The sequence below is a fragment of the Daucus carota genome, chromosome 2, assembly GCF_001625215.2.
Source record: "Daucus carota subsp. sativus chromosome 2, DH1 v3.0, whole genome shotgun sequence".
Taxonomy (NCBI): Eukaryota; Viridiplantae; Streptophyta; class Magnoliopsida; order Apiales; family Apiaceae; genus Daucus; species Daucus carota.
In genome coordinates, this window is record NC_030382.2 from 39,250,721 (window position 1) to 39,275,271 (window position 24,551).

General features: G+C 35.8%; 5 protein-coding genes across 5 annotated transcripts; 2 read left to right on the plus strand and 3 right to left on the minus strand.

Moving 5' to 3' along the window:
- Positions 1–1,017: 1,017 nt before the first annotated feature.
- LOC108208116 (uncharacterized) lies at positions 1,018–4,631 on the minus strand. The gene is made up of 2 exons (XM_064087464.1): positions 3,068–4,631; positions 1,018–1,970 (listed from the first exon to the last, which is right to left on the minus strand). The coding sequence occupies exon 1, from the start codon at positions 4,349–4,351 to the stop codon at positions 3,083–3,085; it is 1,269 nt and encodes a 422-aa protein (XP_063943534.1). The 5' UTR covers positions 4,352–4,631; the 3' UTR covers positions 1,018–1,970; positions 3,068–3,082.
- A 1,074-nt stretch (positions 4,632–5,705) lies between these two features.
- LOC108206371 (tRNA (cytosine(38)-C(5))-methyltransferase 2) lies at positions 5,706–11,149 on the minus strand. The gene is made up of 10 exons (XM_017376647.2): positions 11,019–11,149; positions 10,813–10,923; positions 10,260–10,353; positions 10,047–10,165; positions 9,837–9,959; positions 9,103–9,424; positions 8,867–8,961; positions 8,359–8,424; positions 8,198–8,262; positions 5,706–6,333 (listed from the first exon to the last, which is right to left on the minus strand). Exons 1-10 carry the CDS (start codon positions 11,115–11,117, stop codon positions 6,258–6,260), a joined length of 1,170 nt encoding a protein of 389 aa, XP_017232136.1. The 5' UTR covers positions 11,118–11,149; the 3' UTR covers positions 5,706–6,257.
- A 1,054-nt stretch (positions 11,150–12,203) lies between these two features.
- LOC108206663 (uncharacterized) lies at positions 12,204–14,730 on the plus strand. Its single transcript, XM_017377037.2, has 5 exons — positions 12,204–12,424; positions 12,503–12,598; positions 13,030–13,155; positions 13,915–13,954; positions 14,373–14,730. The coding sequence occupies exons 1-5, from the start codon at positions 12,281–12,283 to the stop codon at positions 14,444–14,446; spliced, it is 480 nt and encodes a 159-aa protein (XP_017232526.1). The 5' UTR covers positions 12,204–12,280; the 3' UTR covers positions 14,447–14,730.
- On the minus strand, positions 14,722–16,336 carry LOC108206662 (alpha-1,3-arabinosyltransferase XAT3). The gene is made up of 3 exons (XM_017377036.2): positions 16,181–16,336; positions 15,992–16,093; positions 14,722–15,923 (listed from the first exon to the last, which is right to left on the minus strand). Exons 1-3 carry the CDS (start codon positions 16,302–16,304, stop codon positions 14,740–14,742), a joined length of 1,410 nt encoding a protein of 469 aa, XP_017232525.1. The 5' UTR covers positions 16,305–16,336; the 3' UTR covers positions 14,722–14,739.
- Positions 16,337–19,468: 3,132 nt separating this feature from the next.
- LOC108207526 (uncharacterized) lies at positions 19,469–20,622 on the plus strand. The gene is made up of 2 exons (XM_017377965.1): positions 19,469–20,318; positions 20,396–20,622. The coding sequence occupies exons 1-2, from the start codon at positions 19,469–19,471 to the stop codon at positions 20,620–20,622; spliced, it is 1,077 nt and encodes a 358-aa protein (XP_017233454.1).
- Positions 20,623–24,551: the final 3,929 nt, after the last annotated feature.

Below are 24,551 nucleotides of genomic sequence, written 5' to 3' on the forward strand. Positions count from 1 at the left end.
TTTCTAAAATATGTAATAGCTTGATGATTTTTGACATCCCATTCCTCAATACGATCTTTCAAATGTGAATCAGATTCGTCGTTCTCTTTCGTAGGAATAGTGAAATCCCCGTTAACGTACCTCCAAAGACGTTTTCCCTTGAGAAAGCTACGCATAGCTTGAGACCAAGATAAATAGTTCGAGCCGATTAAGATTGTTTGAATCGGGGAACTATTTTCTCTTTCCATTTTCACTAGTGAAGGGGCTTGAGTGAAAAACTTGCAACTTTAGAAATTTTGTTGCAAAGATATAGAAGTACAGGGGCTTAGAAATAATAGCGCTGAGATTCACCAGACAGATATGGCGGCTGGCCGGAGGAGAATGAGTGTTGACTGGGTGGCTGGCTTGAAGTAAGCCCACAGATGTACGGCAGCGAAAAAAGAATCAGGGTGAACTCCGGTGACGGTGGCCCGGAGGTGCGACGAGCTGAGCAACTCGTGTGTGGATTCAAACAGGAAGGTAAAATCTGTATTTTGATTTTGGCCTGGGTTGTTTGAAATACGTATGCTTGGTTGTTTGTGGCTGGTAATATGGCAGCCCAGCAGGTGTTTGTGTATATGTCTCAAAGAGACGTTGTAGAGAGAAAACTCGCAAGCTTGATTTTGGTGACAGCGGTAGTGGGTGAGATATCGATGAAATCGAATGGGTGATGTTTGGTGTTTTGTGTATTGTGGCTGGGATGGTTGTGCGCGGCTATTGTTTGGGTGACGATTATGCACCTTTCTGACTCGGCACACAAGGTGTTTGATTTAGTGTCACAAAGAGCTGGTGACACCAGATGAGTGGGGGAAACCAGGAAGGATGATAGAATGATAATAATTACAGCTGGACAAAATACGAAGTACCTGCCGGAGTTCTCAGCCAAAGCTTGCAAAGAAACTGCCGGCCAAACTTCAGGTGTGTTTTGTCAGCTTGATTTTGGTGGCAGCGGAACAGAGAAGATCAGGAACCTCGCTCTGATACCATGTAGAAATCGGACACGGGGATGCTCTGCTTGTGTATGTATATAGTAACCGGAGATTGCGTTACATATATTGTATAAGCAATGTGAGCATGAAGATGGTGAAACTGAACATCAATGTTAAGAGAAGAACAAACTATGACTCTTGTATATTGATATGGAGTATTCAGCTTGTCTATTACAAAGGAGGTTAGCTACTTAAATTGATAAAACTACTTGAAGGCCAAGGTTGCTACAGTACTGCTACAGTGATGCTACAGTAACGCTACAGTGACGAGCTTGGAGGCCAAGGTTGTGATGTCATGGCTATGAAGTCATATACTTTAACAATGAGAAATCATTTAGAAAAGCGATCAGGTTAACCCAAATGCCTCTATGGTTATGTGTAATCCCCAGAGTAGTAAGCAAATAAGCTCTCTCTCACTATTCACCATGAAATACCACTGGAAACGTACTTCCCCTCCCCAGGTCAGGTTAAAGTAAATGCGATGGTGCTACTCCGTGCCTTTCGCAAAAGGGAACACAAATGGTATAGGAATGGTGATCCGCAATTCTGATGGAGAACTTCTCAAGTGTCAACAGGAGTCATTCGGAGCAGCCTTGGAAAATCAACTCAGAGCGATTCTTCATGGCTTCATTACTCATTAGCACTTGCGAAGACAATCACAGGGACCTCATTCTAGAGACAGACAACTTCGATGCATTCCCTCAAGAACTTCCCTTACAACGTTCCCTTTCAAGTCGTAGCCACTGCTTGGTAAATCATGATCCGTGTTCATGACCCCGCCATTGAGAGGAACTTGTTAGCTTGCAAGACTAAAAGGAGAGATGCACGCAGCTTTGCTTTACACTCTTTCCAGGCCCATTATTGGTTGTGTGGAAGAGTTGCTTTGCCTAGATCTTAATTGGCTTTGGTCCTATTTCTCCTCAAAATCAGGACGTGAAATCATGAAGCTACAAGTTGCTTTTCCTGATCAACCAAGTCAACTTATCATTTATTTATTCAGGATCATGCTTCTCTTAAAACCCAACCAAACACAATTATATCGCTACAATTTTTCAAGAGTTTACTAATGAAGTAACGAGTGATAAATGGGTTTTGTTAGCATAACAATATTTCATAAAGTATGAGGCATCATTAGGGTGTTGGCTCTCTTTATCACAATTTCAAAAATAATATCTTGAATATCATATCCGCAAAATATGACCTCAAATATCACTTTATAATGTTATATCGTTTGGTGTTTACAATTTTTTTTGAAAAAAATAGTTTTTACCTTCTTTTTTTAACCCAAACCCATAGGAAAACACCTACAAACCCTAGCACCCCTAACGTCATCTAATGTAACGTTTCATAACGTTATTTTATTTGACATCTGAAGCCCCTGGTTTATTCTTTTAAACCTAGATAATGTGGTGTTTTAGCGTGGTATCCGGGACAATATTTTCGGAATGTGATATCCAGGGCCTTTCCACTAATCCCTGTGCTTGGGTCCTGAAACAAGTACTACGTTAATAAATTCATAAAACAAAATTGATTTATTGTAAAACCGAGTAAAAAGAACAACAAAAATACTGTTGAGTAAACGGGGAGAGAGATTTGTTGTGTACAGACCGGAACTCTGGGTAAAATGCAAATAGACAGTTAAATTTTTCACAACTCAGAAGATAAATTTTTCTGTTTATCCCTGAGTTGGACATCTACATATTCATATACTTTGCATTCTAGCATAAAGGTATATTACAAGTTTGTCTTGTCTTAAGTCACATTATTTTTATATAGACTTTTGGGTCTGCAAAGGATTTGACAGAACAGAGTACAGATTGATCAGCAGTATCAGGGAGCAGATGATACCAGGTGTATAAACTGATATTAGTGTATGAAAACGATCCGCATGATGATTAAATCTTTAACACACTTATGTATCAATTATACGCCACACTCACAAACATATTGGTGTGTGTGCATAATTAGGGAATGTGAAACATGAATGGACAGGAGTGCTTATAGCTGTATATGATTTGGATTTAGCAATGAAAGAATTTCACAAACTGCTCTTGCAGTACCTTTGATGAGAGAAATCAGAGACCGATACCATGCACAAAGTACATGTTACCTTTATAAGTAAGCGACCGCGTCTCTGCTCCCACACACCATAAATGGCCTTGAACCTCTAAAGATTCTTTCATACCCGACGTTTCCCACACAAGCTTGAACAATCCAAGAACTCTATCCAGCTGCTTCACCCCACTCGAAACCATCTTCCTCTCGTCTAATATCAAAATTTTCCCCATGTACAAGCAAAACTTATTCCCTCCCTCGTTACAATTAATCCCGCCACAGAGCTCTACTTCAATATCTTTTACACTGCCATAGAGATAATACAGTAAAAGTGTGAACAAGCATGGAGACGAGTGGCCTAATGTCTTTGATAGCTTCTTTGATACTAAGCTTTCTTGGTAACGAGTCTCCCTGTATCCAATGTTTCTATCAATCAACACATCCTTGATCTGAGAGAGGCCTTCTTTCATAACCTCAAGCTTCACAAGATGAAAACCTAGCTCTTTTTCATTTCTCAAGCAAGTGATCAAATCATTAAACATCTCAAGAATATCTTCCCATTTCTGCGAAGCAGGCGGACTTACCACCTTGGCAGGTGCTGGCCGCATCCAAGAAGTGGCCTCAGGGTCATACGAAGTTGCAGCATCTAAGAATTTTAAACAAGTAACAACTATTTGCTGACCAATGTTGTCAGCCTTACTAACAACCCGCGGATTCAGAACATCCATATCAGACTTCAGCGCCTTAAGTGTCTCCTCAATCGCACCCGCCCATATCTGATGCTGTGTAACCTGTGGAACTATCGACAAACGCACTTCCTTCCTTCGCTGAGCAGAAATATCCAAGAAATTGCACACTTTAGTGAGTGAATTCACAATCATCGGCTGCCTCTCACTCGCCTTACTAAACAACAACTGCGGCTCTGATTCCAATTCAGTCGACATCAAATCCTTCTTCAACGATAACTGTGTTGCCGAATACCCTATATATGTCCTCACAAGGGACTTAAAGTCATGCATTCTACCCAAAAGATTCTCATCGAAAACTGCAACATTGTCATTAATGTTAACAAGCTTTCCATCAACCAAGTCCAAATCTTTCAACAAATGGGTCAATTTTAGTAGCATTGGAAATTCTTTTTCGAACCATTTCGCCGGTAAATTCTCCACTTGGGGTTGTCCTTTCAAGCTGTGATACAAACATCTACTAGCATTCCTCAATCTATTTGGTTTTATTTTCGAATAAATTTGTTTGCAGAACAAGCTGTGAGCATGTCTATGTAAAACCATTTTCCCACCACTTAATTCCCAGGTTCTTGGCTTAAGTTCACTAAGACATTTTATCAAACAACTGGTCTTCACTTTAATAAAAGATCAGACGTTGAGATCTCACTACAAACACTTAAACGAAATTAAACCGTATATATTTTGGTTTTTATATGAGATTATGAGTTATAGACGCACGTGTATGCTTTTGCTAACGAGTTTACGTTGTAAATTGGCGTTCTAGTTTATTTAGGATGATTAGTAGAAAGCTCTAATTCTTTATAATTTTCTGTTACTAATTTGGAGACGTGTGAAATAATATTTTTCTTTCTGCTGTTAATCTGTTATGCTTTATGCCAATTTTTTTATAATACTAGCATTTAACCCGTACTTTGGTATATAGTTTGTAATTTATTATTTATAACTTAAATATTTACATCATTTTATTAGTATTTTAGTATTAATAGATTGAATTTTAATTAAATTATATTATTCAACTGACTATATATATATATATATATATATATATATATATATATATATTAATTAGTACATTTAATCCGAATTTAGTACATGTAGATTTAAAAATAAAAAAAATTCAGAAAATTCAAATCTTTTCCAAACATAGCCAATCGTGTAATACATTTGAAAGATTCAGTAATCTAATCAATCGAATTTCAAACGTAATTTTGTAATCTTGGTTTTTTTGACAACAATAACTTTTAAGATTAGAGTTAGAAAGAGTTATGTGATGGTTCGTGTTTATATTGAAATAGAACACGTTAAAATTAAAAAGAAAATTGTATATTTATAATTTTATTTATAACATCATTATAATTTTTTAATGAAATATTATATGATAATGTATTGTTAGAAATGTTTTTAGTATTTGAAACTGTTTATAAGGACAGTACCAAATCAAAAAATATTAGTATAGTATAGATTATTTGAGTGAAAGTATAGGATAGAGGAAAAAAAATTATTTTAATATTTTTGACAAGAATTCTTAGTGTAGGCAAAAAGAATTCTTAGTGTAGACAAGAATTCTTGACAAAAAAGTTATTTTAAAAAAGTTATTTTAATATTCCTAAAATGAGTATCACAAAAAAAATTAAATTAAATTAAATTAAATTCAAAAATCATGATCATTTTTTTTCAGTTTTTCAAAATAATATCAATCCCGTAACATTTCCCCTAAGCATTTAAAACATATTGTGATGTTTAAACATTATCCTGCAAAACTTACATGTTCTGAAAATCAAATCTATAAAAATATTATAAAATCAAAACATCGTTGTGGAATTAAAATTAAATTGAGCTATAAAAAATTTTGTTTGTAAAACATGTACATTCTGTAAAAAAAAAAAAAAGATTATAATTTTCTGTAAAAATATCAGCTAAAAATTTCTTTCCTGGAAAAATAAAATATGCTACAATATCCACAAACATACAGTTCCTTTATTTTACAACAAAACAGCCAAAAATATTGAATTTTACCAAGACAAACTTCAACAGGAAGCTTTTCCATGGAAAGTTCATGATGAATTAGATGAGTCAAAGTCAGGGCATTTCCACCTGACAACAAGAATGATACCTGTAAAATTTTTAATCAGCTGAAGCCTTGTGAAATTCCTTAGCTCCATGCCTCCATACAGAGTTTGCTCAGCTACTGTCAGTTCCACAAAATTGACTAAATCATCATTAACTTTATCTTGAACAGTTCATCTTACTCGATTAAGTAAATTGACTGCATCAGATACTTTTAATAAGAAGTCAAGCTTCACGAGCAGTCGAGCAATATCCAAAAGAAGTGATTGATATGGATATGTGTCATTGATATGTAGGCTTCATAGTTCATACACAGCACGGGATAATGCAACAATTTCTCAGACAGTTTTGATGCCCAGGATAGCTCTTGACTAAGTACTTGCTAAGGTTCACTGAATAGATAGGAAAGCAATGAAGCAACCACTGCTACGCTCAAGCTGTTTCCAAGCAATGCATATCTGTAGACAAATTCAAAATATAGATATATAAACCTACAATGAAACAATTTTCTTCCTAGAATGATATGCTGCCAGAAATATTATTGATTACACTTGCCAGAGGCATGAATTGTACAAGTGGAGAGAGATGATACGGATTGCAGCCAACGTTATTTCTCTGTTGTTGGACCTAGTATGGCTTTATAGGTTATTTAGATTGTATTTTTATCTTTTTTATATTAATATACTGAACAAAGTGTCTTGCATGTTCCAAAGTGGCACGGCAAACACCTAACCTAATTTGATCGACATCGAGCCATGAACACATTCAGTTTCATGTCATAAATGCTACAAGTGTTTTTTCTCTCGGGCATCTGGAAAAAAGACATACATATATACTATATATATATCACAAAGTCTATTCAAAAGTCCTACTATAACCATACAAATTCAACCAACCACTCACCAGTAGAATACCTAGTAGTCCATAGAATCAAAAACGAAGTTCAGTTACCAACAGCCCAAGTTAAGAACTAGGGCCTAGAGCATATCCCACTGACCCAAATACAGCTAACTTCAGTAGATTCACTTATCACTTGACCACAAAAAAAAGAGTAATTTCACTTCTCTAGTCTTCCCCATCAAGATGCTCTAAGATGCTAGAGACTATAAGAGCAAGACCAATGCAAGAGGCCAGATAAAGTTTTTTTGGGTCTCACGAATGTGCCAAATAAGCAAAAATTGGGCTTGATATAAACTGCTCCAGTGCACCATCCATGATTAGAGTAAAAGAAGTACAAAAAGTAGTGCAATGATCCACACAACGGCAGAGAAAAATAATGAAATGGAAGAAGTGGCTGATCCCACTTTGGTGGAACTGCCCTGGTTTTCTGAATCATCTCCAACGCTGTAACAGAAGACAAGTCCAACTCTATCTCTCTTCCATGTCATCACTCGGGCCCTGCATTGGACCTGGTCTAACGCCCTCTCTCCGTGTGCCAAGTCGGCCATACTTCGTTTTATGTCCACACATATTGTTTCAATTAGAAATATTGCTTGGGTTTAATTGTAGATTACAACCTTGAATTGATTTCACAATGGATTATACCTGAGATTTGCTATAATCGTAATGTTGTCTTTTTTTTACTTCTTTTATCAATGGCTGTTTCGCACAAAATACATGGACTCTGGTTATCTACTTATTTATACTATATATATTGAAAAAGAAGAAGAAGAAGAAAACTGTTAGTTAGAATTATCAGCAGAATGTTGTATCAGGGGTCCCAAATTACATACTGGAAGTCAATATAATTAACTCTTATATATGTATATATATGATTTCAGCTGTAGGGAAAAGACAAGTCACTTTGTCTAAGATTTAACTCTAATACTATATAAGATTTAGAAATGACAAGAGTACCGAGGTTGACGTAGGGAATGGTCATAGTAAAAAAAGGTCTCTGCAAAAAGTAGCATGTCGGCGTTTTGGAACTCTTCTTCATGTTATGTATTTACAGTAGGTGGCAATATGCCAACCTACAAGTAATGTAGTATTCAACATCACTAAGAATCATGCATCCAAATGCACATTTTATAGTAGATTACAAGAGAATTCGTTCGGGGTTACATTCTGGCATTATATATATACACCGCGTTCTTTTAGTAATCTCCGGCTCTCCGCTTGCTTTTGCAGATATACACAATTAAGTATGCTAAACTAGAACAACAAAATGCTAATAAGTGTGCTAAATTCAATTTCAGAACGAAATATTTATATGATGTAAAGTTGACCAAATGATAAAAGTATGTTAGGAGTTTTCAACTTTAAGAATAAATACATGAACACATGCAATATGGAACTGCGTTGAAAACATATATACCATACCTTTGGCGAAGGCTTGTGTATTCAGGAAACTGAAATTCCTTTGGGAAGGAATGCAGATTGGCAACCTAAGTGACAAAGAAAAAATGTTCAATTCTAGGTCCATATAAACAACTTACATAACCTGAATATGGAGACAATTCCATAACAAAAAAAACATATACCTCCCTGGGGGTAAAGTATCTAAGACCTGACTCCACCAATGAAGATGTCTTATCCTTAGTCTGAGACTGCATTTCAATGTAGTACAAAATATGTCAATACATAAATAGTTGAGTGTGACCTGACTAGTACTAGAACCGAATAAACTCTTTCTAGGCCTGTACTGACATAACAGAGCGAGTTCAATAAAGTTTACAACATATATTTCACCACTTTGAATCAGAAACTTGTATATAAATAAAAGAAGAAATTGATCTCGGTGTCAGTGTAACATAGCATCATGGATACATCAATTTCATTTTAATTTTAAAGATCAGTCATCCGCAGACTTGAGACATATAGTTCTGAACATACTATGAGCATAGATATAATAACAGAAAAAAGATCAGTTAATAAAACGATAACAAACACACACACACACACACACACACACACACAATTTACTATGGCCAATATATAGATGCGATACATGCACCTGATCTATATTGAGTGCAATACACATTATTGTACCTGGACAGTTGACAGAAGAGATCCTGTCCCCTTAACATATCTATAGTAACTCTTTGTAAAGCAGCAACAACGCGTCGATTCAGGAAATACGATATCTGAACTTTATTAAGGAATGAATAGAGAAGTAAATTTACACTTAAATGCATATGGTTTGAAATAGAAAAGCCACGACAACTCCTGATAATTATCAAACAAAACTATAATAATTTTAGAAGTACAGAATTATTAAAGGATACCCATGGCACTGCCCCATCTCTCTATTAAGCTTAATGGCACAATGTACTGGTTCAGAGTACCAGAGACAAGTTCATCTACAGCTTCCGAACTTCTGGAAATATGAGCAGGCAAACACGATTCCGGATTAAATGCATTGCTGAAGCTCGGGTACTCCAAAAAACTTTCAATGGCCTCACAAGTGATAGGCAAATTATCTGAATTTCTCCGTAATTGATCACCTCCACTGATCATATCTTTATCATGCCCAAGTAATGGACTTGGGTCCAAAACCAGTTGTTTGTTCAACGCCATGTTTCGAAAAGATAAAGGTTTTCTTTTAGCCTGTGGTACAAATATTTACATATTGGTCCATGCCGCACCATTACAGAGAAAAAAAAAGTTTAAAGAGTATTACCCAAGGTCCCAAAAACAATAAAAACACAATTTAGATAATAAAAACTACTCGATATGATTATACAATACCAATACTAATCCATGTATTAAATGAAACAATATAATTGAAGTTGACTCAAAAATGCAAGACTACTTAATCTCTAAGTACAACAAAGCCCAAACCATCACAAATTACAGAATGTGTCCTTTTCATATAAATAATACTTTTTGTTATTTAATACAGAATGTGTCTTTTTAAAATTCAAACAAAAGGTTCAATACACTGATAATATAAAAATCACTACCAACACAAAGCTTAAAAAATAAGGAAAAAACATATATATGAATAACTTTGGATTACCAGGCAAAAATAACGAGGCCTAGAATATGGCACACCAAACTGCAAAGGACTCAAAATGAACTCTTGTGTCGTAAAATGATTTTGTTCCAACATGTCCAGCATTTTGCTGTGTGTATCAGATGTCTGGAGCATGAGTTATAAGTAAGAAATATTAATAAGAAAACTGGTAGAAATAATATTGTTGATCACAGTGCAAATAATATATTGTACCTCAAATCCAACCACATTCTCTACAAACAACATGAGTGGAGGCTGTGAGGTTTGTGGTATAAGGTCAATGATCTTTAGAAAAGAGGATGCCCGGGCATCACCGGAGTGTTTCTGTAGGCCTAAATAGAAAATTACTTCAAAAATGTGTACTGTACAAACTTAAACAAGTTGCTAACATACGAGCATCAAACAGGAAGAAATGATGTGAGATACCTTGTCGAGTGTATGGCTGGCAAGGAGGAGATAGAAGCCACACATTCGCCTTGTAGCTGTCAAGATCAGCCGCGCTCAAGTTCTGAATGTTACCCTACATTCAATCAAAAAAGCGATTCATTATCAACCATGATCAACTAGCATTGTATTACACCGATCACATGAAAATTGATTTGTATCGCTTGGCTAGTACTCTTAGGAGTAAAGGGTGTCCGCAACAGTGGTCTACCAACGGATCCACATAATTTCTACAAGGGAAAAATTAAAGATGTGAACTTTACAGCGATACAACAATAACCCTTATTGTATAAACACAAAGAGGACATAATTACCTCTAAGATCATAAAAAAAAATTAATCTTTCATCAAAATTAGCAGATAATCATTGCTTTAGTCGTGTCCTAACTAATTCCGTTATAAATTAACTTCCAATTACGAAACTACAAAAACCCTTTTCCCTCCTGAAGCTTTAAACTTTATGTGACAAACAAGAAACCAATTTGAACACAAACACAAAACAAAAGCATATACAAAGAAGGGGTTGCAAAAAGAACTTGATAGGGGCGGGAGCCAAAATTGTGTTGGTAGACATCATTAGCCAAGTCATTGATATCAAAAGCTTCTACAAACTGGGCATTCACACCAGCCTTCATCAAAGAATATCTCTGTAACAAAAAAATATACAAACAAAATTAAACAAAGCAAGAAAAGATTCAAGTAAGAAAGTAGCATATGTATGTATATATGTATGTATAGGTACCATGCCACCAATGCCACTGTAGAACTCAAGTACTCTCCATGGTGCTTCTTGTTCCATCTTGTTTAACTCAGGACGACCTAGATTGTTGGTTAATGTCATGTTTTGTGGAATGTAAAAAATACTCCCTCTGTTTACGGTTACTATTTTGGGATGTCCCTCTCATTTCTTTACGTTACCATAAATAGCAAGTTTTTTCCATCATTACACCCACTATCTTCCCCTACTATCTCATACTCCCTCCGTCCCAACAGATTCTTTACAGTTTCCTCCTTGGGATGTCCCATCCAATTCTTTACATTTCAAAACTTACCAAAAATAGTAAATGGGTCCCACCACTTCCCAGCTTTTCTTCTCTTTTCACACTACTTTTACTTACTTTTCACACTACTTTTACTCCACTAACTCTCTCTTATACATTAAAAATTAATGGGCCCCACCACTTCACCCACTTTTCTTTCTCTTTCTCACTACTTTATACATATTTCTTAACCTCCGTGCCCAAACCAAACGTAAAGAATTGGCTGGGACGGAGGGAGTATTTAACAATAAAAACTACTATTACACCCACTACTTTCCTCCACTATCTCAAATCTATTATTAAATATTGATGGGTCCCACCACTTTACCCACTTTTCATCTAACTTTAATCATTTTTCATACATTGTCTTGGTCTCCGTGTCCCCCTCCAATGTAAACAATTGAGGGGGACGGAGGGAGTAACTATTATAAAAATATTATGTTACTAATTAGATATTTAAAGTTAGTAAAATATTTTGAAAAGTAAAATTCCTTAGAATTAGATTCTATACGAGTATTTCTTAGCTTGATGTTTGATACAGTTTTAATCTCAAAATAATTATCATTTTGATAAGATCTCGAGAACTTTTTCGAAATACGGTTTTTTTATGGTGTGTCCATGGGCACATGCTAAGTCCAGAAAATATTGTACCTAGATCATTTTGATTGACTCCTATCTCTTAATAATGGTGGACCCCCGGCAAATACACCAACCACACCAATCAAAACCTCCCAAATACAAAAATTTCCACGCTTAAAATGTGCTCATGGGCACACACTAGACAAACCGTTTAAAATATATTATAATGATATATTTTTATATTTTTTAAAATATAGGGTTTTCTTTTGTGTGCTACTACAAATACTGAAACCAAACAGTCCCTCTGCATACACTTTACTAAAATCACAATTTGGGGGCAACTTTCAATTTTTGAAAATCTGGCGGAGAAGAACGGAGCGGAAAGATGAACAATCATTATCATCGCGACCGCGGCGAGCATCACGAGGCAGTAGATAGTCTAATTAATCTCTTCACTATGGCAAATCACGATCTCAATCTCGTCGAGAATCGACTCCAAAAGGAGTTTCAACAAACGTATCCGCTAAACGTAAACCCCTACACTCTCTTCTTCTCTCATCTTGTGTGCAGTGTGTATTTATTTATGTTCATGTGTATGTTTATGCAGGCCAATCCGATGGAGCTGGTGTCGCGGATAAAAAAGATTCAGGACGAGTTGGTGTTTCTCAAGCAAGAGTGTGGCCACCTACTTGCAGCCAAACAGGTATTTTTGCTAATCGTTGATTTACGATTGTTCGTTTGTTGTGTAATGTGGGTTATTTACCGGTCTAGTGTGTTAAAGTGACCAATTCTCCTGAAAGCTCGAGGTACTGACCTGAATCGTTACTCAAATCAGTACCCCAAGTTTAAATCCCTAAAATCATGATAATCGATTACAATTCAAAGAAAACAATGTAGTTGTATTAAAGCTACCATGATATATAGGGATCACATCCTTTTACAGAGAATAAAATACCTAATAGAACAATTAGGCTTTACTATAGAATGTAGATAAACTAGTTAACTACTAAACTACTCGCCTCACATGTATAATTAAATAAACAACTACACTAATTTCCAAACAGTAAGTAAGATTAAACTATTTACTAAAAAAAATGAGAGACTTTTTTTTTTTTTTACACAATCTACTTGCAGGATTTGATTGACAAGGCTAGGACAACTCTAGTTGGGAATAGGTTATCAATACAGCGGTTGCAAGCATCTACAGGTGTTCCTGTCACGAGTGATTCTGACGATCCTGCTTACAACAACTTCAACCAGGTAATCTTTATCAATTCTCAGCACACATGGGCAATATATGAGTTAAAAGGATATTATATGGTATGAATTTTGTATTGTCATTGATCTGAACTTTATTAGGTGCTATACAAACAAAATTTGTTATAGACGATCTTCGCCAAATTAAGATTGCATGTTTTACAGAAAGAACTTGTAGCATCTTGAAATCTGCTTGCAGTCCTGATAACTTGTGAACATGCTTGTTGATTAGTAACGGATCTTTATTGCTGCTTTTTCAACAAGTCAACTTGAAGTGGAAGCTTCATTTTAGTTGCCTTATATTTGGACCTCTGTGTCACACTACCCCGTGTTGTCGTGTTGATGTGAAAAAATTTGTAATAAAATTTTGAGCTGAAATAATCTTTTAGCAGCAGATTCTTTCCAATGGTCAAAGCTGACCTATTACAGGAAAGATTGAAAGGATTTAGTAACCTCAAATGCGTCCACCAACATTTTTTTCACATTTTGCAAATTCTGTGTGTATACTTGAAGGTTGTCTATTTTCCAAATGGTGTCTAAAGAAGTTGCACCATTTGCCAGCAAACAACCCAAATTATAAATGGCGAGGTTTCTGCGAGCTCTTACTAAAGTAGTAGTTTGTAGCTCCAGTTTTTTGTGGTGCTTAATCCAAGCAATCAGCACTCGCTATATATCTTGTTTTAATTTTTTGTCTATATATGTGAATATCATTTGCTTAGATGAATGTTATTATAATATAACACAAAACTTTATGTTTTGCAGATCATTGACGAATGGACAGTACAAGTTGGATCAAAATTGGGTAAGTAAGCTAGTGATTCAAAATGTAGTCGATGCAGCAATATTTCATATAATGTAAGTTTATGAGAAGTTACACGGCTTGAAATAGATAGTTCTGAAATATCTCATAAAGCGGGAGAGTGGTATTAACATACAAGTCTGAGATGTGTTTATATCAATTGGACGGGACAAGGAATGTTCTCTGTTTGCATGGCATTTCCATTTTAATTCAGATCAATATACAAGTTGAAGACCTTGTTATACATGCTGCCTTTTCCATATATCGTATGCAGTCAATTAATGTTGATGATTATATGTAGTATATTGCATTTTGTGAAAATGTATATAGTTCTTGCAGGTTCTAGGTGATAACATTAATGTTAAATTTTAATAAACTAAAAATATTTTCTACTTACGGATATGTGGTTGCTTATATACAGGTGACGAGGAACCTGATTCGGGATCAGAGGATATCAACCAAAAGCTCTTTTCAGCAATTGTTCAAGGCAGCTAGATATGTCAAAAGGTAGGAAAAACTGGGCAGAGACGTTTTAGCAATTGAAATTTCAATGTAGAACTGCCCATGGTTATGTATTATATGTCAACTCTCAGTTTGACACAATTTGATCAAAACTTGTAGTTAGTAAATCAATTCTATTCATGTTTGTGTAAATAAATGTACATGGTAAACCTGATAGATGCGCTACAGCTGTGAGCAAAGTGCAGACAAGGAACAATTCACATATCAATTGCCGGATGTTTTAATTGAAATGAAGGTATGAACATAATGTTGAACTATTCACAAACTCAATCCGAAGGAGCCAAAGTATCACGTCCAAGAAGTTGTCTTGCTTCAATAAGAGTCTTCCTAAACCTGGGAATATTGATCTTCAAATTTTGCCCAGTAATATACACAGCCCTGCCAGCTTCAAAACTCTTGTCGAATATAGACTGTGGATCTAAGATTACTGGATCATCACGACGGTATGTATCAATAAGTGAGCTCTCCTCTGGTTGAATTCTGTACTCTATGTAATGAACTCCCATGACTCGTGCTGGTTCACCGAAATAAAAAGCTGATGCCCATTCAAGCCCCAGCGGCACCACTTGAATCACAGCCGCACCAACAGGCAAAAACAACTCGTTTGTTAAGCCAGCGCCATGAGCTCCAACCATAACACTGCATGAGCTCACTAGTTTCGAAAATTCTGTTAAATTGGCCATCTGATCAGGCCTTGCAATGAATACTCTAAAGCCTAACCCTTCCATCGTGTTCACCATATCCGCTTCATTCAGAAATGTTCTTGATTTTACTCTTGAAATAAGAAGTAACTTGGGCCTTTGTGTTTCCACATTGAATTTCTTCAGATTGTATGATTCTCTTAAAAACTGCTTGAAGTCTAACATGGAGTAGCCTCCTGGATTTATGTTGCTAGAAATATTTATAGATAGAAAACTATGGAACTTCAGCCCGATCACAGCTCCAGCAGGGAAGCAATGTACACTTCCATCTGAAGCCGGATTCATAATCTGATAATGCGATAAATGTGAGAAAATCTCTGCATATCTACTTACAAGTGGAGGGTTGTAGTCCGAAAGTATGAACTGAACATCGGATTGAAAGTGGCGAGATGTGATGAATAAAGGGATGAGAACCTCATCAAATTCATGGAATAAGTTTCCCCTGAAGCCACTGGAAGAGAATATAACTGCCGGAACATCATGAATGTACTGACAGGCCGGTAAACTGGCTGTGTTTCGATGTATAATCTGAACTGGTGTCGTATTTTCCAGAATTTCAACAGAATGTTGCCATGCATATGGTCTAATTGTGGCTGTTCTATCTTGCAAAGAAGTCTTGTTTAGTTGCATCTGAACTATCATTCTTCTAGTATCAATCCTCAGAGATGGTTCACTTGCAACACAAACCACTGAATAATAATCATAATCACATGCGAATCCATGATCTTCAAGCTTGCTCTGATCTTCCCCTGTTAATTTCGCGCATGTTAATTAATTGGTAATATAGCAAGCCATCATATGAATTGAACTGACCAACCTTTTACCAGTCTCCTTAGAATTGGCTTATAGAGTTCTTGATATCGTCTTGCTTCATCAAACTTGTTGCCTCTGCCTTTCCAGTTTGCTAACTGTTGCATCCCTGCAGTTCACGAAGAATTTATGAACAATTATGGTCTATGGTATCAGCATCGAATTGAAGATGAAAAGAGAAGTAAATTACGATTACATTTGTTGAATGAAGGAGAAGTTGATGCAGATAACTGTGTGTAAAGCAGGCAGACAAGAAGCAAGAACACTAATGGAGTTGCACTAAAAAGAAGCCTCTTAGGTTCCCTCTGGCCCTTCTCCATCTAATTCTAGCCAGTTAATTTAACAGACTGTTGTTTTTATACAGTCCTCTATTACCTTACCGTACTCTTCATTTTACCTAAAATACCTGTGTTGGATACTCGACACTCGGATATTGATATGAACACTCCGACATTTAATAGGCCAAAAACGTGTAAAATTAATAAGTTATTATCGAGTCCGACCTTCAAACACATATTCATGTTGGACTTGAACACTTTTAACCGAGTCCGGATATGATCAGTAACATCAAAAACTGCAGACAGAGTAAATCACTAATCTGGATTCTGGTAGGCTGTCTAATTTTCATTCGGTCTTGTTGTGTCATCAGCTCCCACATGGCCACAATTCATTTGCTTTCTCCTATTATCTACTAATTCCTTATATCGATAGTTAGTGAACAATTAAATCAACCAGTAATAAGGAGCATCTCCTGATTTTATTTTTTTTTGAACAAGTTTTGCATGATTAATTAGTTAAGCTTGCCAGAGAATTGTGAGCTGACAGAAAAGAAAAGGGCCATGTATACAACAAGAGTCAAGCTCAGGTAGCTAAATGCTAGTCAAACTATGTCAGTTCAAATGTGTTTATAGTTATAAGCATGGACTGAACTGATGTCCTACCTGACATATTTTGTTAACTTGTCAGTGTTTACAAATATTAAGAAAAGAATCTGGACAGACGCTTTATACCCCAAATCTTTAAAACATGTTATAACATGTGTCATGAAGGTCTAATAAAACTTTAAAATTTTAACATACATTCCCTCCCTCCTGGGGACATGGGAATATATATTTGTGTTCGACATATATTTTAATATTTTTATAAAATATTTATGTTTTTCTGAATGAATTTTATGTTTAAATTCAAAAAAAGCATATTAAAGATAAATTTTAAGAGGAGAGTTCTATGGAGACCGCTATTTCATCGGAGACCACGTATGTTTTGCAATTAAAACACTATAAAATATATTATTTTGTAAAATATTATCTACAAATATCATGTATTCATTAAAATTATTGAAGATCATCTATGTTTAATAAGTAGATAATGTATGTTCTGCACAAGTTGAATAAATGTACTGCAAACTAAACATATTTTATAGAAAAAAACATTTTGTAATGTTCCACATGTAAGACTTATATGATATTCAAGATTTTAAATGAAATAATGATTGCGTAGAACATGATTTGCAAAACTATACGTTTTGCAATATTTTTATGAATTATTTTAGTTGCAGAACATATGTGGTCTACAGGTCTCCGAAAAAAATATGGTCTCCATTGAACTTAACTCTAAATTTTAAATTATATTTTATAAAAATATTAAAATACGTGTCAAAATCCTGTAACGATCCATACAAAATTGAGCGAAACTGAGCAAGTACATGCTATGGGAAATGGATATTCGATATTTTATTTTTGAAATTATAATCGATAATATTTTAAAATCACGTGACTTGTCCCGGGGAGTGGCACTCGACATATATTTGTCACCGATACTCGATAAATACACTCTAATCTATAAAATATATATCATCTGCCTCAAGTATTGTAGTATAGATAAAGAAAGGTCGGCAGGCAAACAGAGAAACTCAAATAACAAGGCAGGCATCACACTCAAAAGAATACAAATCACGGTTTCCAAATCCTTTACACCATTTTACTTTGCCACTATGCATTTGATCAGATCCGATAACTTATTGACAAGTGGAATCTGATTAAAATTTAATGTACGTAGCTATATGTGAGAAATAATGAAATTTATGCTCGCTCGCTCGCTCACACATTCTTTTATGAGAAAAGAAAAGCACTCTAATAAAATAGAGCAGGAAATTCCAATATAATCAGGTTGGAAAACAAACATATTAAAAATTGTTAGTTGTTTTACTTTTTTAACACATAAAATTTAAAACTCTTAAAATTAAAAAGAAAAACAAAAATATTTCAAATATCCAAACAACACCATCTGAAAAAACATCTTCACAGTTGATCTTATCATATAAAAATTAGTATTATACCGCAGTGTTCGAAAATCGTAATCACATGAATTGAGATTAGAAGAACGAAATCTCAGCTACCTACTGGATACGACATGTCGAAAGTGCAGTGACTGGATGAAAGCAGCGGTGCCAAAAATGAAGGAAGTAGTAAGGCTAAATAACTAAAAGACAACCCTGGTAATAACCCGGCATGGATAACATTTATGCAAGCCATAACTAAAAGACTTGGGCCGGCCCAAAACAAGCCTACCTTTCCAGCTTTCACACTTTTACTCCCGACGTGATTCAAATTCGAAAATGCGGCTGCATAGTTTTTGAAATTTATTTTTAACGACCAAAAGATTTACTGTAATATCAAGCCGGTGAAAAATTTACTTTACTTTTTAATCACAATATCTCACAATTGTTTCTGCTTAAAAGAATTAATCTATACCAGGATCAGATATCTAGAAATACTCCCTCACATCAGTTTCATTTTTCACGTTAGGGTTTTAATATCTAGAATTTTATACACCCCCTGGTTTTACAATTAGAGATTTGATAAAATTATTAGAGAAAATGAACTCATCTGAAAGGGGAAAGGGAAGCTATATCAGGGGTACTCTTTCTGCAAGGATGGGATTTTGACTCCCCAAGCTGCAAGCATTCTGCAAAGTGGCTCCCTGGCTCATTATGCAGCTGCTTTTGCTAACCCTGACGTCGATTTAGACAGTCCAATAGTAAAGAGAATGTTGCACTGTCATGCCACTGCACTGCTATTTTGTTACATATTATTTCAGTTATTCAGTATTTTGTCTTATGTTTTCTGTTTCGCCAGCTGACATGTAATAAGGTTAAACCACTAGGGGTACTATCGTATTTGCTGTGACCGTTATTGGTAGATTCCTTTTTCTCTCCCATCATTGATATAATGATTGGGAATGACAGACGTAAGATTTGAATGTGTGAAATATATTGAGTGTTGAAGCTGTGCTCATTTCTCTCTTTTCTGTCTTTCTTCACAAGATTCATATTGCATTCATTTTGTCAATATGGTATCAGAGCGTGAGTGCATAGATGTGATGAGTGATTGATTTCTTTGAGCAGTTCTACAGCTAGTAACATATATCTCCTTTCAATCTCATTCCATTTCTCCTTTTTTGAGTTTTCTGGAAAATCACTAAGATGGCTGGAAATGGAAGATTCAACTTTGCAGATATGCAAAATCCTCTATTTCTCCATCCTTCAGATGGGCCTCTATGTATTAGTGTTGCAAAGCTGCAGGGTGCTAGTGATTACCGAAGTTGGAGGCGTTCTTTTGAAATCCAACTCTCATCCAAGAGAAAGCTGGGTTTTGTGAACGACTCGGTGACATGCCATGCTACTGATGAAACTCAAGGACAGCAGTGGGATACATGTAATGATCTTGTAATCTCCTGGATTCATGGTAATGTTTCCGACAATATCAAGCGCTCTATTTTATTTATCAATTCTGCACATAAGATTTGGAAACATCTTGAAAGACGGTTCCAACTGAGTAATGGTGCACGAAAATATAAGCTAAATAAAGAGTTGTTTGGTGTTTCCCAGAACAAAATAAAAATTAATGAGTATTATACTGCTGTTAGTAGTCTTTGGGAAGAGATCGATTCAATGAACCTATTGCCTGTAGTTACTACTGTAGCAGCTGATGTAACTGTGTTGCTTGAAACTATTGAGACTCAGAGAGAGGAGTCCAGATTGTTTGTGTTTTTGAATGGTCTTGATGAATCCTATGGTGCTTTGCGAAGCCAGCTACTAATGCAACATCCTCTGCCCACCGTTGAAGCTGCTTGTGCAGTATTGCAGCAGGAGGAGTCCCAGAGAGATGTTTCGTCCGTGGTTGAAACTGAACATACTGCTATGTATAGCAAGGGCCCTGGTGGATCTGGTGGTGGTGTGAGTTGCACTGTTTGTGGTGGCAGAAATCACACAGGGGACAAATGTTGGACTGTATCTGGGTACCCAAAGTGGCACTACAAGCACAATATTGAGTGTTGAAGCTGTGCTCATTTCTCTCTTTTCTATCTTTCTTCACAAGATTCATATTGCATTCATTTTGTCAATAAATAGGGCATGGACTGTTTGCAAAAGATGTTCTTCACCATGCTGTCAATGGCACCCTCCACTCTCTGTCCTATCTTGTGGAGAACAATCCTACCCCTCCTTGGTCTGATGAAGCTCAGACTCTGATGATGTCGGTGGAGCAAATGCTGACCACAATGGGCTTTAATGGTGCATCCTCCTCTCAGCCTCAAGTTCCAGTTGCGAAAAAACTTAAACGCCGTTCAAGCGTTTAATTGCCTTCTGCCTCCTCTTTAATCTTTAACTCTGCATTATATATCTCGGGTAGTCGTGCTCTTTTGTTCACTACTTGTTGCAGTTTAGGCCCTTGTATTAATTTCTCGTACTTAGGGTTAGGTATTCTGGTGGTTGCTTTTGGTTGGGTTACTATGGCCTCATTATGTAAGATTTACCGAGATTTATATAATATATGCTGCTTATCAAAAAACTCATCTGAAACACAACAAATGATATAATTGTCCGAATTCATCGAATTTTGCTCTAGTCCAAGTACGATTGTAATCGTATCTTTCGATGTTACATTTCAATTATTCAGTCTTGTTTATGTTTATGTATGTGTGCGGTGGAGGAAATAGGATTCCGAGATTTTTTTGATTTATTTGTACGTACACGTGTCGTGAAAGAACCAAAATTTTGTTTTTATTTTTATTTTTTTCATCTTCAAATGTATGAATACAAGCCTGAACTTATAATTTCTAGTAATTTATGACTGACTTGTTGTATTAGTGCCCAGTTTATTACATTTGTTGCTGAGTTAGGGATTTGATTGCGTTTAGGCACTACAAGAAAAAAGGGTTTGACCGTTTTTTCCGACCAAAACCTATTTTCGACCGTTTTTGGTCGAAAATAGATACGGTCGAAAATAAGTGGTCGAAATTAATAATTTTGACCGAATTTGGTCGCAGATAAAAACAGTCGAAAATAAGCGGTCGAAAGTAAAGTTATTTTCGACCGCATGCGTTCGACCTGTCTCTCCATTTTATTCCCGCCATGGTTTTGGTCGAAAATAAATTCCGGTCGAAAATATTTTGTGGCGGGAAATTTGCCGCACTTTTGAATTTGAAATTTTTTAGTACCTGTCGCGCGTTCCTGGTCGAAATTATAATTTCGACCGACTTTGGTCGAAAGTATAAATTTGACCGTTTTTGGTGGAAGGTCTAAATTCGAGCCGGGCGTAATTCGAGCCGAGCCGGCTCGCTTAACTAATCGAGCCTAAATTTCTGCCTGAACTCGACTCGTTTAATTTCACGAGTCAAGTCGAGCCGGCTCGTTTAGCTAAACGAGTCGGTTTTAACGAGTCGGGCGAGCCGGCTCGTTTAATTTTACACTTAATCGAGCCTAAACCTCTACCCGAACTCGGCTCGTTTAATTTCATGAGTCGAGTCGAGCCGGCTCGTTTAACTAAACGAGCCGAGTCGAGCCTTGTTAAACGAGTTCGAGCCGGGCGAGCTCGCAAGCCGCCCGACTCGAATTACAGCTCTAATTGCGTTTTATAAATCGTTTAATTTGTGGATGCTTGCGCTACTTTTATGGCTTCTGTTCAGGAAGGTCATGCACTACAACAAACAGGTCTTTTAATTTTACGACGAAAATTTAAGTTTAAATTCGTCGTAAGTTCCCAATTTATGACGGAAAAAATTCTGTCATTTTTGTCAAATAGTAAGTTCAAGAAAACTATACAATTTTGAACATTCGTTATAAATAAGAAAAACATCGCATATTTAAGATATCGACAGAACTTTCCGTCATAAAGTAACAATTTTCATATTTAAATATTAAAAATCTTACCTTACGGAAAATATATATTAAAAATCTTATATAACCAGTATGGAATATCCACTGCTAGATTATTCAATTACTCGATTACTCAATTATTGGTTCCAGAGTTTGTCATGTAGGGCTCAATTGAAATTAATAGTTCATCATATATGTAGTTTTTGCTTGAAGGGTCTTCACGAATCTTCTTTATTAGCGGCCTAGCTCGAGGATTAAAATCTAAAATGTCACATGCAACATATAATTTGTTTTTCTTCAGAAGGTCACTAAGATATCGCCCACATTTGTTTAGCAAAAGCAACTTCTGCTTTTCCTGGTCCGTTTATGTAAATAAGCAGAAGCACGTTTAAAAAACTAAAAATGCTAGCTTTTCTCTAGGAGCTTCTACTTTTTTTCCAACCACGTTATTAATAACTTATTTTCTTCTCACTTCTAATTCACTTATTTACTTTAAGCAAATTAGAATCACTTTTTTTAAGATTGCCCAAACGGCCTCATCATTTGATCAGAAGTTGGAAAATATCTTGAATTCTGTGTTCAGATTTCCTCACAATGTGACAAATGATACGAGTAGGGAGGCATGCCCTGGTTTCTGGAAGTGGTTGTTTTTCATCATTAAACTCGCGCCAGTTGTCAAGTTCACCAATCATATCAGTGGTTCCATCTGGCGAGAGCCAACCTCCAGAGATACTTAAGGAAGATTACATCTCTTTTTCTGAAGTGAACTTAAGTTCTCCGAATGATAAAAAAAGAGTTTCTCCATACACATAGTCACTTCCCTGAGGTAAGACCTAGCTCTTCTATCATTAGACTTGGACCGGGCAAATATATTTTGAAGGCTGCTCGATCATTCCCACCACTTGCCAGCTGCATTGATGGCAGAAATGCTCCAGATTATAGAAATATCTAATGAATGATAATGTGACAGCTGACAAGACAAGTTATGGATTTTCTCTTTAATGAATTAATATATATAATTATTGTTATTCTTCATTCTTTGTTTGTGTTGTGGTTTTGAATTTTCTACTAAGTTTCTGCTCAATATATAACCAATAGCCCTTGTTTGCTAACATTGCCTTATGTAATAGCTGGACAATTATTCTTTGCATTTTGTCTCAAGTTGTACCAGGTTATTACTTGCCATATATTTTACAAGGGTTTTATATTTGAAAGCTTGATGAAAGACTTGACATGGACAAACCCAATATAAACTTGTCACCGGGAGAAGGTTTTAGAATTATCTTCTGCACCCATATATGCAACTCCAAACAACCTAGAACTAGGGAATATTTACAAGCCATCAGGAATTGGGCTAGCTGCATTTAAATAGCATAGTCAAAGCAATAAAGCATTGCCAATGGGTTGTGCGGCAACTTTAAAATCAGCTGATGACAAGGATTCCCATGACTGTAAAAGGCCTAGACTGTTAAAATTGATATTATGACTGACCTTTTTCAAGAGAAATAGTATTAAATCACCTCAGCTTGAGTGCAGGAATGTTCCAAATTCATCTAGTTTTTTTAATGATCAGAAGTCAATCAGTTTGCTTGTTAAATATACTGCATGCAGCTCTTATATACTAAATATGAAGCACGACAACAAATTGCTATTGACGACGGAATTTTAAGCTTAAATTCGTCATAAGTTCCCGATTTGCGATGAACATGCGACATAAATTCTGTCGTAAAGTTGCTATCTTATGAGAACTTCACGTCGTAATTTTAACTATTATTATAATGAAATTGTGGGTCTCACCAGGTAAACTTACGACGCTTCACGCTACTTACGACGTAAATGGAAAATTGTGACGTGTTATCGAACTTACTACTTGAGCAAAAATGACGAAAAATTTCTGTCGTAAAGTACTAACTTATGACGGAGTTAAGGCTTAATTTCTATCATAAGTACCCAGTTTTGTTGCCCAATATTTACGAAGGTTTTAAATATTTAAAGGCTTGATGTTCGACTGGACACGGACAATTCCAATATAAAAACAGCTTTAACCTATCCTCCAAGTTTCACTTTATTAAATAATTTTAACACTAAGTGTTCACCACCATAAACTCATATTGGTCATATTACCTTGTATTGTTGGATGATTATTATTTGCCTTTGTCTTAAATTGTGCGAGGTTATTATTTGCCAAATATTTACAAGGGTTTCAAATATTTTAAGGCATGATGTTCGACTCAACATGAACAATTCCAATGTAAAAACAAATTTAACTAATTCTCCAAACTTCACTTCATTAAATAATTTTAACACTTAGATTGTGCTCACTTGGATGGAATGGAATGGTGAGAGAATGGAATAGAGAAAATTATAATGAAGTTTTATGGAGAAAGAAGAGAGTATGAGAAAATAGTGA

Excerpts from the sequence above, each read along its gene's own strand:
- LOC108208116 (XM_064087464.1), bottom strand. The coding sequence starts at position 4,351 with ATGGTTTTACATAGACATGCTCACAGCTTGTTCTGCAAACAAATTTAT.
- LOC108206371 (XM_017376647.2), bottom strand. The coding sequence starts at position 11,117 with ATGACATTAACCAACAATCTAGGTCGTCCTGAGTTAAACAAGATGGAA. Across the intron at positions 8,962-9,102 it reads GAGATGGGGCAGTGCCATGG|ATATCGTATTTCCTGAATCG; the intron begins GTATCCTTTAAT and ends AATAAAGTTCAG. Across the intron at positions 8,425-8,866 it reads CTCTTCTGTCAACTGTCCAG|TCTCAGACTAAGGATAAGAC; the intron begins GTACAATAATGT and ends ATTGAAATGCAG.
- LOC108206663 (XM_017377037.2), top strand. The coding sequence starts at position 12,281 with ATGAACAATCATTATCATCGCGACCGCGGCGAGCATCACGAGGCAGTA. Across the intron at positions 12,599-13,029 it reads ACCTACTTGCAGCCAAACAG|GATTTGATTGACAAGGCTAG; the intron begins GTATTTTTGCTA and ends ATCTACTTGCAG. Across the intron at positions 13,955-14,372 it reads ACAAGTTGGATCAAAATTGG|GTGACGAGGAACCTGATTCG; the intron begins GTAAGTAAGCTA and ends GCTTATATACAG.
- LOC108206662 (XM_017377036.2), bottom strand. The coding sequence starts at position 16,304 with ATGGAGAAGGGCCAGAGGGAACCTAAGAGGCTTCTTTTTAGTGCAACT. Across the intron at positions 16,094-16,180 it reads TTCTCCTTCATTCAACAAAT|GGATGCAACAGTTAGCAAAC; the intron begins GTAATCGTAATT and ends CGTGAACTGCAG. Across the intron at positions 15,924-15,991 it reads TCTAAGGAGACTGGTAAAAG|GGGAAGATCAGAGCAAGCTT; the intron begins GTTGGTCAGTTC and ends CGAAATTAACAG.
- LOC108207526 (XM_017377965.1), top strand. The coding sequence starts at position 19,469 with ATGGCTGGAAATGGAAGATTCAACTTTGCAGATATGCAAAATCCTCTA. Across the intron at positions 20,319-20,395 it reads CTACAAGCACAATATTGAGT|GGCATGGACTGTTTGCAAAA; the intron begins GTTGAAGCTGTG and ends GTCAATAAATAG.